Source organism: Phacochoerus africanus, chromosome 3 (assembly GCF_016906955.1).
Source record: "Phacochoerus africanus isolate WHEZ1 chromosome 3, ROS_Pafr_v1, whole genome shotgun sequence".
NCBI classification, from domain to species: Eukaryota; Metazoa; Chordata; class Mammalia; order Artiodactyla; family Suidae; genus Phacochoerus; species Phacochoerus africanus.
The window spans coordinates 143,416,281-143,431,678 of NC_062546.1; the positions used below are offsets into that span (position 1 = coordinate 143,416,281).

General features: G+C 37.9%; 1 protein-coding gene across 2 annotated transcripts in view; it reads right to left on the bottom strand.

Moving 5' to 3' along the window:
• Positions 1-15,398, bottom strand: part of SLC25A12 (solute carrier family 25 member 12) — a 99,718-nt gene that overhangs the window by 38,958 nt on the left and 45,362 nt on the right. For both annotated transcript variants that reach the window (XM_047772879.1, XM_047772880.1), the window contains 4 exons: positions 7,362-7,508; positions 4,920-5,058; positions 4,161-4,254; positions 2,199-2,283 (listed from right to left, as the gene is read on the bottom strand). In XM_047772879.1, coding sequence (XP_047628835.1) covers positions 2,199-2,283; positions 4,161-4,254; positions 4,920-5,058; positions 7,362-7,508 — 465 coding nt within the window. The remainder of the gene's footprint in view (positions 1-2,198; positions 2,284-4,160; positions 4,255-4,919; positions 5,059-7,361; positions 7,509-15,398) is intronic.

Below are 15,398 nucleotides of genomic sequence, written 5' to 3' on the forward strand. Positions count from 1 at the left end.
GTGAGCGCTGTAGACTTAGAGCACCAAAGATTACAAAAACAGCCTTCATTTTTTGGCCTCCATGAAAATTGCCAGGTACAAGAAAGATGGGTAAAACAAAAAGAAAGAGCAGCAGAAAGCTGAGAAAGGAGGAAATGACTTTGGGACTTTTAAATTCATTTCATTTCACTGTTCTTAATAAGCTAAATGAGATATTCCCTAATTATGAATATTAAGGACACCCCCAGGGAAAATCATATTAATAGGCATGTAATACTAGAAAACATCTTCTTTTGAAATGTGATTTTTCTTTTCCCTTTTTTCTTTTTCAGCCACACCCTCAGCATATGGAAGTTCCCAGACCAGGAATCATATCGCAGCCACATCTGTCACCTACACCACAGCTGGGGCAACATGGGATCCTGAACCCATTGTGTTGGGCCAGGGATTGAACCGGCCATGCCACAGAGACAAGCCAGATCATTACCCACTGTGCCACAGTAAGAACTCCTGAAATGCAACTTTTCAAACTTTAAGAAAAAATTTTCATAGACAAATACTATAAAATATAAAATTAAATTCATTAAGAACTGTAAATATTCTTATTAAATCTTATTATAAATCAATGAATTGGAATAAATTCATCTCTCTTTTTTTTTTTTTTTTGCTTTTTAGTGCCACACATGTGGCACATAGAAGTTCCCAGGCTAGGGGTGAAATCAGAGCTGCAGCTGCTGGTCACAGCAACAGCCACAGCAACGCAGGATGCAAACCGCATCTGTGACCTACACCACAGCTCATGGCAACGCCAGATCCTTAACCCACTGAACAAGGCCAGGGATCAAACCCACATCTTCACGGGTCCTAGTCAGGTTCATTTTCTACTGAGCCACAACGGGAACTCCTTAATTTATTCTTTTTAAAGGATCTGAGAACTCATAATGAAAATAAACTTTGACGGCAGTAAAGAAGCTACATTGCTGTAGGCTACAAATATATTTTAATATACAGAAATCTTTATTATACACCAAGCAAAATATTAACACAAAATACAGATATAAAAGCAATATTTCCATTTTTAATTTACTTACCTGACTACAAAAGTTCTTGTTTATTATGCACAGTTAAAACTGGAAATTCTACTTCTTTTCAGAGACAGAATCAGAGAGCTTGAGTAGAAGAGAGATTTGCTACTGAAACTTCCTAAAGTGAACCACACTTACATACCCTGATCTTTCATTAGCATATCTGGCTATTCACTGATGTGGCAGCAGTGAAGAAAAAGGAGGCCTAGGCTCTTTCCGTGGCATGCTCATTTAGCTTTTTTTCCTCTCTCTTCTTGTTTCTTGTCTTATTTCCCCCTCTCCCCATGCCCTCCCTATGTCTCCTAGCCTCATAGGATATCATAGACTCCTAAAGAATGATGAGGGACACAGGTCTCATGTCTATCAGAACAGAAAAACAACCAGGAGGACAAAGACTAGCCCTCCTATAACCCTCAGCCCTGCACAAAACCATCGATGCAACAGAGATTTCCTCCAAGTGCTCCAGAAATACGGTTTCAATTTGAAAGAAGACTGTTAAGAAACCGCTCCATTTCACTCTTTAAGGTTAATATCATGGGGTTTCTTTTCCTATCAAGATAGTATTTTTGAAACCAGACATAAGACTGCATTAACTTTATAGGACTCAGAAGCTACTGTTTTTGACATTCTTAACATTTAAATAATCCTGATATTATCAAAAATGTACTAATCAAGGTTTTCTCTCTGGCTCATTAATTAGTTTTCCTGCGTTGCTGTACCTATAAGGCACATTCTCGTGAAAGATTTATTTCATTAAAGGAATGTTTTGTATTTTGAAAACTCTATAAATAATCAGTTTAATGATACAAAGCAAACTTAACACTAATCTTTAAATGTCAGGAGACAAATGAAAGGAAAAGACCATTCCTCCTAGGGAGAGGGAAGCCAAGCCCACGTATGTTTGCAGTCTTATTTCCCTATCTTAATAAGCTGAAAGAAAAAACCACAAACATAAACCTAGTTGCCCCATAAAAATACTCTATGAGGGTGGAGGGTAACAGTCCATAAAGGTAATCTTTGAGGAAAGTCTTTCTCTATAAAGCAATTTTCATGGATTCAGAAGCTCGAGGCTGTCGTGTACATATACTGTTTCAGCATTTTTGAAGGTGATTCTGTTTATGAGACTCCTCCTACCTGTCTCTGAAGTTCCGCCAGGTTGTAAGGTAAGGCCCCCTCAGCCAATGGGGCTATTCTCTCAATATCTGCCAGAGTTAAGCGCCTTCGGGCAAAAAATATGGGAAAGAAAGAATCATTAAAAACTCCTCATACTAAGATCATCGTTCTTCAAAAAAAAAAGGGAGCAAAAAAGAACTATGGTTTAAAAGTAGCATTTTTCTATTCACACAGATCATTTTAGTGAGAAAAAAATCTTCAGATCCTGTTTGCCACACAAAAAGCAAAAGACTCTGGAGAGATAATGTGGAGTACACAAATTAAATAGTTCAAAGATAGATGTTAAAATTAAAGAAATAATTTTTGCTAGAAGCAAAGTATAAACATTGAGCATTCATACATACTAAATATATTCTCCTAGCATTCATATTTAATGCATAAGTGCAAAGTCTCTTGAGAAGGATAAATATAAAACTAATATACACTGGTTGCTTTTAAGTAAAGACGTAAGGGTAGAAGAGATACTTTTTAATGGTATGCTCTTTTTTTTTTAATTTTTAAAAATTTTTTATTTTTTGGCCATGCAACTGGCATGTGGAAGTTCCCGGGCCAGAGGCTGAATGCTAGATCCTTAATCCACTGAGCCACTAGGGAACTCCATGGCATGCCCTTTTAAACTCGCTGAGTTTTGAACCACGTGAATGCACTACTGTTTCTGAAAAATTTTACTTTAAAATAGGTAAGTTCCATAAACCAGCTAGTAGGTCACTTCAGATCCAGTTTTGAGAAGCATTTTTTCAAAGAATTTATTATGATGCTGTAGATTCAACACCTTTACAAAAAATGTGAATTCTAGATGGGCGAGACATGGCCTGATATTTCATGTCAATCATCAAAGACTTGCTGGTTTATTCAAAATCATCCCCAGCTCAACAATTCATCATGCAGCATGAAGGCAAGGAATTATCTATTTACCCTCAACTTCTATTAGTACTCAGCTGTAGGATTAAAACCCATTTTTTCAGAAATCCTACACTTAAATAATTACTAGAAGTGACTAAAAAACCCTGATAACTTAACCGATCATTAAGTTCCCTAACCCACAGGTCCCACTGGGTGCCCAAAGACAAGGGTTTTTCACCTGGATTTGTATAAGACTTGGCAAATTAAATACCCTCTGTGTGTTTTGGGTTTTTTCAATCTATAAAATAGAGGCATAAAACATCTGAGCTTATCTATGATGATAACCATGATGATAATGTCCCAGATGGCAAATGACACTCTCCAACACAAAATGGTATATGCTGTTTAGTAAAATGCCCATTCACACTGAATCAAAAAGATAAGATTCCTGGACTTCCTGTGTGGCTCACAACAAAAAGATAAAGATTCCTGAACATGTACCTCAATTTATTTTATAAATTAAGGCACATTTCCACAAATCCTCTAAAAATTCCTACGCCTCCAGAGAATCCAGATTAAATCAAAATTTCCATCCCTCTCTTACTTCCCTACCCTCGTCCTCTCATTTTTCTTCCTACCTCACTTCCCTCTCTCACACCTTTCAACTCCTTACTCCCTTTCTCTTACCTCTCTCTCTATTTCTTCCCTCCTCTTTTCTTCCCCTCCTCTCTCTGTTCCCCTCTTATTCTCTCTCCCTTTCCCTCCCTCCATTCTCCTCCTACCTATACTCTGTCTTATTCTGTCTCCCCTCCCCTGTTTCTCACATCTGCTTGTCTCTTTCTTGGGACTTATATACCGAATAAACTGCTGTTTAAATAAATAAACTGAAAGAATACTATTGTTTCATGTTAAAATAACTGTCTTGAGAATTATCACAAGAATGAGTTCCTTGGTAGCCCAGCGGTTAGGGATTTAGCACTGTCACTGCTGTGGCTTGGTTCTGATCCTTGGCTTGGGAACTTCTGCATACTGTGGGTGCAGTCAAAAAAAAAATTTACAAGAAATTATTAGAATAGTTACCCTGTAGCATTATATAAGTCTGCAAGCTGATACAGGATATCAATCTCTAATGGGGTGACTTGTCCATAGCGTATGGCACTCTGGGCAAATTCCTCTGGAAGAAAAAGAAAATATTTTAAAATCTTGAAATATTCTTAACATACAACAAAGATCTACCATAACCAACTATTATCTGAAAGCTAAGAGCAATTTAGTATTATTTTGAAAGTCTAAAACTGAATTTCAAATATCTATGTTCAACTACATATAAAATAACTGTGAAAATATGAAAGCTGGCAAAAGATAAAATGTTAAGATGATGAAACAGTATACCAGATAAAGACAAATTAACTTCAGAGATAAAACAATATTTTTGGAATCCTTTCTCTTGTTTATTCGCTTTGGTTTCCAGAGTTACAAGCTAAAAGAATTGGCTATTGTCCAGTCACCTAAAACACCCTACTACAATCCAGCAAAATGAGTAGGCTTGCCCAATCTTCTGTGGCAACCCTTTCCTCATACAAAGAAGCCACTGACCTGTATGACAGTCTAAAGTTTTTTTTCAAAACTGTCAAAGCCACTTCTCCATTCCTGACCTCAGCATCCCATCAAATCCACCTGGATTTTCAGAGACCATTATGGCCCAAGTGAAGCATACACACATGGTAACATACTTTCTAGATCTGCTTCAGAATAGTAAACTTAAATCAACCTCATGTCCTAGATAAAGAAAAGTGAAAATGCTGAATTTCAAATCAATGTACATATTTTAAATCTTACCCTTTGTGACTTCAACATCTTTCCTTGTGCCAGCTAGAGTGCTATATATCTTACGAACAAGCTCCATGTTATTCAGTAAGGAGTTAAATGCATTGAAGTAGGAGAAGCTAACCTGGTGTGAAATACTTCCTCCAGCTGCCTAGGAAATGACAACACCAAAAGTTAAAAACACAAACACAAACAAAAAAACTCAGATTTATGGATACTGAACTTTTCTCAAAGAAAATCCAGAGGAGCCTTCATTATTAAAACGATTAACAACCAGTCCATAAACACAAGGAAGGTATCGTGCTGAAACACTGTCAGTGTGTTTCATGCTCTCAGGGAAGTCTATGCAATTTAGGTTTTAGGGAAGAAAGCAACATCTGGAAGTTGGACTTCATGGTTCATCTACCTATAAGGTCAGAAACAACAAATACAATTATCACAGATCAAAACCAATGACTATTTAAACAGGATTTTCAAGGCCTTCAACTATGGAACTCAGGCTAGTGCTGGGTAATCCAAACCTCAATGTGCAATATAAGGAGCATTTGTTAAGTCACTTTTTTTTTTTCCCAAATACATATACAAAAAACAGTGGTAATTTTAATTTTTAAGACTATTTCACTGCATCAAATTCCTAACCTTTTCTTTTTTAAGGCCATTGTTATAATTTAGATGTAGAACAATCTATTCTGGGCTCTGAATCTCCACCACAACTACCCAAAACTGCAAAAGATGCAGAGAAAATCTAGGGATGATTTATCTGCTGCATGTTGTGTCTTTACTGGAATAGCACTAAAGAGATTCTCTAATGCCTGAGGAAGGATGGGGGACAATAAGGCCTTTATTACCTCTGCAGCGTGAGGAGGTAATTCCTCCCTCTGTCCAACACTTGGGCATAAACTCAAAGGAAAGTATTCTCCATGGTTTGCAAAAGCCTCATTTTTAAGCCAAGACACAAAGGAACCCAGATGATTAAAAATGTTCTGTATTAAAAACTCAAAAGAGGGAGTTCTCTGGTGGTCTAGTGGTTAGGATGCAGTGCTTTAACCACTGTGGCCCAGGGTTCAATCCGTGGTCTGGGAACTGAGAGCCCACAGCAAGCTGCTACATGCTGCAGTCAAAACAAAACCAAACCCAACCTGAAAAAGAAATACTTATGGAAATTCCAGGGTGACAACCTTAATCATAAAGGTCTATTAAGAATAGTGTAGGTAATAATGGGCAAAGGTTCCCACCCCTGCCATCCGTCACACACGTTAACCCAAACATATATGATATTTCTATTAGCCTAAATTTGGATACCAGTGTTCCAAAAGCCAGATTCAAATTACTTAATACATTCCTCCAGAAATTGAAATGGCATTTGGTAAACTGAGGCAATAACAGGTCTATCTAACCCAACTGGAAAAGATTAAATGGGTTCCCTCACCCTAAGGCATGGAGTCCTTCTTTGTAGGATTTTTTTTCCTTCCTCCCTCCCTTTCTCCCTTTGTTTCTTTCCTTCCTTCTTTCATTTTTTGGCTGGGGTATGGGGTGAAGGTAGGGGGAGTGGAAGATGAGTGTCAAGGAGGTGAAATGTGTAGGAGAAAGTGACATGCTCCATGTTCAAATTCACTGAAGAAAAAGAACAGAAGTTGATCTTTCTACCCCAGTCTAAATCAGGGATAATGATCTTCAGCTGAAAAAACAAAAGCATCCATTGGCTTCCCTCCATTTAAAACAAGCAGCAATCAAAAACTTATACGTTAAGTGTAACACATGAACAAGAAAATTGATAAGTGAGGAAAGTTTCACCACTCTTTTGTGAGGAAGTGGATGACATCAGTTTGCTATTGGTCCAGATGATTGCTTTACAGAGATTAGCAGTTTAGAGAACAAAAAACTGTCTGGTCCATGCAGACTGAATGCACAGGTGAAGGGGCAGAGAGAGGAGTGAGCCACAGAGGCTGACGCCCACATATTTCCTCCATACCTTCTGCCACAGCCATGATTAAAACACTGTAGAGGCCAGTGATGATCCCTCTAGCAAACAGCACCCTGCAGGCAACAAAGGAAAGAGCCATCCTTATAGCAAGGCTTTGGGAGCCTGGTGGGATGGAAAGAGGCCAAAGGTAAAGGCAGAGGTGTCCGGGAGAAGAACTGCCCACTGGAAAAAGTAATTGCACACCCTTGTCTACAAACTCCCTTGTTTTCTTTAGGTGGACTCTGTAAATGGAAATAAACAATTTGGAAATATATGAGAGCAAGATGGTGGCGCTGAAAAAAAAAAAGCTATGATCTGGGGAAAGGCTACTCGCTATCACCCCCACCGCCTCCCTTACACACAAGTGTTTACCTTCTACCAATCAAGCATAAGGTCAGAGCAGGTGAGAGATAGGTGCAGGGAGGCAATCCAGGACAAGAGTTCCAAGGGTTTAAGGAAATAGAAAGTTGAAGTGATTGCTTTTTACTTACTGAAACTAAGTTCTCCTCCACGAAAGGAGTAAGCATGTGAGACCGAATTGTAACCATGATGTCACTGAAATCCAGACCAGAAATCATGCCACTTTTGTTTTTGTCTTTCAGTGCAAAGGCTTGTCTCGCATGTTCCAACTGCAGTTCCTGGAGGGAAAAGTTAGAAAGAGGTCATTAGACTGATTAGAGCACATCTCAAGTGTATGTTTTAGAAAAGAAGGTAGGCATCCTTTCCCTATTTACTACAAAGATGAACAACAGGAGTTCCCATAGTGGCGCAGTGGTTAACGAATCTGACTAGGAACCATGAGGTTGCAGGTTTGATCCCTGGCCTTGCTCAGTGGGTTAAGGATCTGGCATTGCCGTGAGCTGTGGTGTAGGTCGCAGACGCAGCTCAGATCCCACGTTGCTCTGGTTCTGGTGTAGCCCGGAGGGCTACAGCTCCAATTAGACCCCTAGCCTGGGAACCTCCATATGCTGCGGGTGCAGCCCTAAAAAGCCAATAAGACCAAAAAATAAAAATTAAAAATTAAAATAAGGAGTACCCATTGTGGCACAAAGGAAACAAATCTGACTATGAACCATGAGGTTACAGGTTCGATCCCTGACTTCACTCAGTGGGTTAAGGATTTGGCATTGCCGTGAGCTGTGGTGTAGGTCGCAGACGTGGCTCAGATCTGGCATTGTTGGGGCTGTGGCAGAGGCCAGCAGCTATAGCTCTGATTAGACCCCCTAGCCTGGGAATCTCCATATGCCATGGTTGCAGCTCTGAAAAGCAAAAATAAATAAATAAAAACAAAAAATAAATAGTAACTCTCCTGCTTAAAAGCATTCTTTTTTTGTGTGTGTCTTTTTTTTTTTTTGTCTTTTTGCTATTTCTTGGGCCGCTCCCGCGGCATATGGAGGTTCCCAGGCTAGGGGTCCAATCGGAGCTGTAGCCACCGGCCTACGCCAGAGCCACAGCAACTCGGGATCCGAGCCGCCTCTGCAACCTACACCACAGCTCACGGCAACGCCGGATCGTTAACCCACTGAGCAAGGGCAGGGACCGAACCCGCAACCTCATGGTTCCTAGTCGGATTCGTTAACCACTGCGCCACGACGGGAACTCCTTAAAAGCATTCTTGTTGTCCAAGAATACTTTTTGAATTACAGTTGGCCCTCCTCATCTGAGGGTTCTGCCTATGTGGATTAAACCAACTGAAGCTTGAATTCCAACATGAAACTTAGGAATAACAAACTGCATAACTCATGTTCAGCTATCCCTCTGTGTGGCTTTGGGCACAGTTATTCATAAACAGTAACAACACACAAAATCTCTGAACTTTTAAACTAACTGAGCAGCCAAACTTTATAATAGGTAATATAAATAAAATGCGCCAATAATACCCTAAGTACTTTATAAAAGTCAAAATTAGAGCATTTCTGCCCTGAAGACCTAGGACAAAAGCCAAACTCTGTTATCGCAACATAACGATGAAACTGGATGCCAATTTTCACAATATTTGCAACTCTGGAAATAGTATTCCTGTCTAAATATATACAAATATTATTCATAGATAAAATTATACATTGAAATTTGCATTACCATTAATTTACAAAAGCCTACAAATCAAGTGTCCACACTTAAAATAGTTTTTGATAGAAATTTCAGCATTTTACTAATTACATTTTCCTAGATCTCAATAGTAATTCAAAGACATTAAAATCGCCTTTATAGCTATTTGTCTCATAATTCATTAAGCAATACATTTGTTTTATATGTCTTTCTGTATTTTTATATTTAAGACAAAATAAGATTTTCAAGTATCTTTTCTTAGAAGGTTGATAAGCTAGAGACAAATATATCAAACCTACTAAGTCTTTCAATAATCTGAACTTTAAAAATATTTAATAACATAGTGAAAAACATCTAAGTTTTTTTTTCTTTTTACAGCCACACTTGTGGCATATGGAAGTCCCTGGTCTACACCACAGCCACAGCAACACTGGATTGAGCCACAGTTGCAACCTACACAGCAGCCTGAGACAATGCTGGCTCCCTAACCCACTGAGAGAGGCCAGGGATCGAATCTACATCCTCACCAACACTGTTTTTTAACCCACTGAGCCACAATGGGAACTCTGATAAAAAGGATAAACATTTTAACATCTATCATCAAACATCTAAATATCTGGATTTTTCTTGAAAAGACCAATAGAAGTAGAGAAACTAAAACTCACCTGGTAAATATGTACAAAATATAAAGAGTACAGAATAAACAACCAGAATGATTTGACAAAGTTTTCTCTTTTCCATCCCTTTTTTTAAAAACTTCAACTTAAATGAGTGACAAAACTGTAATATATTTAAAGTGTATAAGATGATGATTTGATTTGTATATACTGTGAAAGGATTCCACCACTGAGTTAATCTAAACATATCATCATTTCACACATTCATTCATTTATTTATTTTTAGGGCCACACCTGCAGCATATGGAAGTTTCTGGGCTAGGGTTTAAATCGGAGCTGCAGCTGCCACCCTGTGCCACAGCCACAGCAATGTGGGATCTGAGCTGTGTCTGAAACTTACACCCCAACTTGCAGCAACATGGGATCCTTAACTCACTAAGTAAGGCCAGGGATCGAGCCCACATCGACATGGATACTAATGTAGTTGGTAACCCGCTGAGCTACAATGGGAACTTCCCCCACCCCTTTATTTTTTTTTTCCTTTATGAGAACACTTCTACTATCTTGGCAAATTTCAATTATTCAATACAGTATTATCAACCATAGTCATCATGTTATACATTAGCTCTTCAGATCTTATTCATCTTACAATAGTCCTTTTTCTAGCCTATTTTTCCCACTCCCTAGCCACTGGCAACCACTGGAAACCACATGTTCAACTTTTTTTTTTTTCTTTATAGGGCCGCACTCATGGCACATGGAAGTTCCTAGGCTAGAGGTCGAATCAGAGCTACAGCTGCCAGCCACAGCCACAGCCACGGCCACGGCCATAGCAACACGGGATCTGAGCCACATCTGTGACCTACACCACAGCTCACAGCAACACCAGATCCTCAACCCACTGAGTAAGGCCAGAGATCAAACCCACAACTTCATGGTTTCTAGTCGGATTCATTTCTGCTGTGCCACGATGGGAATGCCAACTTTTTTTTTTTTTTTTTTTTTTAAGATTCTACGTTTGACACCATGGAGCATTTGCTTTCTCTGTCTGGCTTATTTCACTTCACATAATGCCCTCCAAGTTCATTCATGTTGTTGCAAATGACAAGTTCCACTGCGTGTATGTGAAATAATAAACACACACACATACATATACACCACATACAATGGGATATATACAGATATTCATATACACACACACCATATTTTCTTTACCCATTCACCTGTCAAAGGGCACTTAGGTTATTTCTATACTTTGGCTGTTGCAATAATGCTTCAATAAACATAGGAGTACAAATCTCTTTAAAATAATGATTTTGCTTCCTTTGGATGTACACCCAGAAGCAGGACTGCAGATCACAGCAGCTCTATTTTTAATTTCTTGAGGAATTTCCAAATTGTTTTCCATAGTGGCTATACCAGTTTACTTTCACATTAATGGCATCTCTTTCTTCTATATACTTGACAGCACTTGTCTCTGGTCTTTTTAAAAACAGACATCCTGGAGTTCCCATTGTGGCTCAGTAGCTTAAGAACCCGACTAGTACCCATGAGGGTGCGGGTTCAATTCTTGGTCTCATTCAGTGGCTGAAGGATCCAGTGTTGCCATGAACTGCAAATAACAGATGCAGCTTGGATCTGATGTTGCTGTGGCTATGGTATAGGCTGGCAGGTGCAGCTCTGATTCGACCACTAACCAGGGAACTTCCACATGCCATGGGTACAGCCCTAAAAAAAATCTTTAAAAAACAGACATCCTAAAAAGTATGAGGTGATATTTCATTGTGGTTTTGATTTGCTTTTTTCCCCGATGATTAGCAATGCTGAGCAGCTTTTCATGTACATGTTGACCATCTGTACATCTTCTTTGGAAAATGACTATTCAGATCCCTAGCCCATTTTTCAATTGGGCTATTTGGGGGGTTTTGTTTTGTTTTGCTACTGAGTTGAATGATAGTAGATTTCAGATATAAATCCCTCATCAGATATTTTTGGCTATTGTCCTACTGATCTATGTGTCTGTTTTATGACAATATCATACTGTTTTGAATACTATACCTTCACAATATATTTTGAATTCAGGAAGTGTGATGTCTTCAGTTTTGTTCTCAAGTTACTTTGGCTGTTTAGGGTCTTTCGTGGGTCCATATAAATTTGAGGATTGTTTTTTTCTATTTCTGTAAAAAACACCATTGGAATTTTGATAGGGCTTGTGTTGAATCTATAGATCACTTTGAGTAGTATGGACATTTTAACAATTTTAATTCTTCCAGTCTTGAAAACAAAATATCTTTCCATTTATGTTGTCTTCAATTTCTTTTCAGTGTCTTACAGTCTTCAATTACAGATCTTTCACTTCCTTAAATTTCTTTTTAATGTTATTGTTAATTATTGTTTTCTTAACTTCTTTCCAACAGATTATTCGTATGGAAATGCAACTCATTTTTGTATACTGATTTTGTATTCTGCAATTTTAATGAAGTCGTTCATTAGTTCTAACAGTATTTTGTGTGTGTGAGGTCTTTAAGGTTTTCTACATATAATGTTACATCCTCTACAAGGGCAGGCAATTTTAATTTTTCCCTACCAACTTGGATGCCTTTTCTTTCTTTTTCTTGTCTAATTACTCTGGCTAGGGGTTCCATTACTTTTTGAATAACAGTGGCAACAGTGGGTATCCTTGTCTTGTTTTCTGATCTTAGTGAAAAAGCTTTCAGCTTTTCACTGCTGAGTATAATGTTAGCTTTGGGCTTGTCATCCACAGACTTTATTAGGTATAATTCCATCTATACCTAATCTGTTAAAAGAGTTTTTACCATAAAAGGATATAGAATTTTGTCAAATGCTTTTTTTGCATCTACATCTAGCGAGATGATCATGGTTTTTATCCTTCATCTTGTTAATATGGCATATCACATTTAATGATTAGCATGTGCTAAACCATCTTTGCATCACAGGAATAAGTCCCACTTGATTATGGTGTATGACCTTTTAATGTTCTATTGAATTCAGCTTGCTAATATTTTGTTGAGAATATCTTTATCTTCACCACGGATATTGACCTGTAACTTTCTTTTCTTGTGGTATCCCTGTCTGGCTTTGGTATGAGGGTAAAACTGGTCTTGTACAATAAATTCGGAAGAAGTCTACTTCCTGGTTTTTTTGTTTGTTTGTTTGTTTTTTGGAAAAGCTTGAGAAGGACTGGTGTAAGGTTTTTTTTTTTTAATCAAGGTATTATTCTAATTTTGTCTTTACTGATGTATAGTTGATTTACAATGCTGTGTTAATTTCTGCTGCACAGCAAAGTGATTCAGTTACATATATATTATACACATACACATTCTTTCTTAAACATTCTTTTCTATTATGGTTTATAATAGGCTGAATGTAGGTCCGTGTGTTATACAGTAGGACTTGTTGTTTACCCACTCTATGTATAATAGCTTCCATCTGCTAACCCCAACCTCCCACTCCATCCCTTCCCCAATCCCTTCTCCCCTGGCAACCCCAAGTCTATTCTTTATATCCATGAGTCTGTTTCTGTATTCTTCCTAAAATATTCAGTAGTGTTCATCAGTGAAGTCCTCTGGTCCTGGACTTTGCTTTATTGAGAGGTTTTTGATTATTGATTCAATCTCCTTGTTAGTTAACTGGTCTGTTAAAATTTTCCATTTCTTCATGATTGTCTTGGTAGGTTGTATGTTTCTAGGAATTCATCCATTTCTTCTAGATTACCTCATTTGTTGGTGTACAGCTGTTCACAGCAGTTTTTTATGATCATTATCAGTTGTAATGTCTCCTTTCATTTCTAATTTTATTTGAAATAAATTCTTAATCTAGCTAAATGTTGGTCAATTTTACCTTTACAAAAAAAACAGTTCTTGGTTTCACTGATCTTTTCTATTATCTTTCTGGTCTCTATTTCATTTATTTATGCTGTGATCTCTGTTATTTCCTTCCTTTTACTGACTTTGGGCTTATTCTTTTTTTAGTTCCTTAAGGTATAAAGGTAGGTTGCATAAAATTTTTTCTTAATGTAGGTGTTTATCACTATAAACTTCCCTCTTAGAACAGCTTTTTCTATATCCTATAAGTTTGGTATGCTGTGTTTCCATTTTCATTTGTCTCAAAATATTTTTTGATTTCTTCTATGAACCGTTCATTATTTATGAGAATGTTGCTCAATCTCCAATTTGCAAATTTTCTCTTCTTCTACTTTATAGTCATTCCACCTTTCTATCACCTCAACTCCAACCATATCCTCCTTCAAATGAAGCAGGAATTTTCTGTCTTTATTTCTGCCTTGAAAAATGGTTGAAAGTGTTTCCCATGGAAAGGATATTCCTGAGGAACATCAGAAGCAGATGTAGGTCCACTCCCTATCTTAATAGGTTTTCCCTTCGTAACTCCTTTTTTTTTTCCTCCCTATTTGTGCCTTGTTATGTCTTTGTCTTCTCCATGCCTATGTTTTAGCCTCTCAGAAATACCCAGTGGCAATCATGGGCATGATTAAGCCTTATTAATGACACTCAGTACTGAAGAAAATGTACACCTTAATATTAAAGAAAAAGCAGAATCCTCATGCCAAGAGTAATGTTAGAAGAATACATTTTCTATTTTCTATTAGGTCAACAGTTGAAGGATGCTCTTGTATCTTTTAAAGATACATATTTGAAATATCACAGATGAAACTATAGAGTATATGGGATTGGCTTCCAGATGATCCTGTAGGGGACAGAGTGGAGAGTATAAATTAAAAAAAGACTGGCCAACAGTTAATAATTGTTGAAGCTGGGAGATGGGTACATAGGGGCTCATTATACTGTTCTCTCCATTTTTAAATACTTTGAAGTCTTTCAAACTAAAAAGTTAAAAAGTTAGATAAGGGAATTAAAAAAGAAAATAAAGGAAAAAAATTATGCATATAATGCTCTCCACGGAGTTCCTGCTATAGTGCAGTAGGTTAAGAATCCGACTGCAATGGGTCAGGTCACTATGGCGACATGGGTTTGTCCCCCAGCCAAGAGGAGTGGGTTAAGGATCTGGCATTGCCACAGCAATGGTGTAGGTTGCAGCTGCAGCTCAGATTCAACCCCTGGCCCAGGGACTTCCATATGCTGCAGGTGTAATTTCCCCCCCATCCAAGAAAAGGAAAGAAAAACACTCCCAAATTCTCCATTTGTATAGTATAATCAAAACATCAGGGTACAACAGATACTGTGATCATGTTAATGAAGAAAAACAATGTTCTGGACATATAAAAGATAAAGATATTCTAAAGAGAGAAAAATTCTCTTACAAATAAAAGATAAATCTGCTTTCAGACTGAAAGTGTGGGTAGGGGAATTGAGGGAAAGGATAAATAAAGGAAGTTACGCTAAAGATCTTGTACTCTTAGAAATGCATTTCATCTAACTATGAGATGAAAATAGGAGAGCTTCAGAAATACTGAGACTTTGGATGAGACTGAACTAGCACATTTAGCCCTGCTGTCTTCCAAAACTCTACACTAAAAATCACAGTAAAGAAGTAAACAACAAAACAAAACAAAACAGAAACCCAAGGATAAAGAAGAGGAGATAACTACATTTTTAAGATTAAAGAGCAAAAGGGCAAGGGACAACCAGAAAGTGAAGAAAGCAAAAATAAAAAATAAAAATAAATTAAAAATAGAAAAATTAAAAAAAAATCTGGAGTTCCTGTCGTGGCGCAGCGGTTAACGAATCCGACTAGGAACCATGAGGTTGCGGGTTCGGTCCCTGCCCTTGCTCAGTGGGTTAACAATCCGGCGTTGCCATGAGCTGTGGTGTAGGATGCAGACGCGGCTCGGATCCTGCGTTGCTGTGGCTCTGGCGTAGGCTG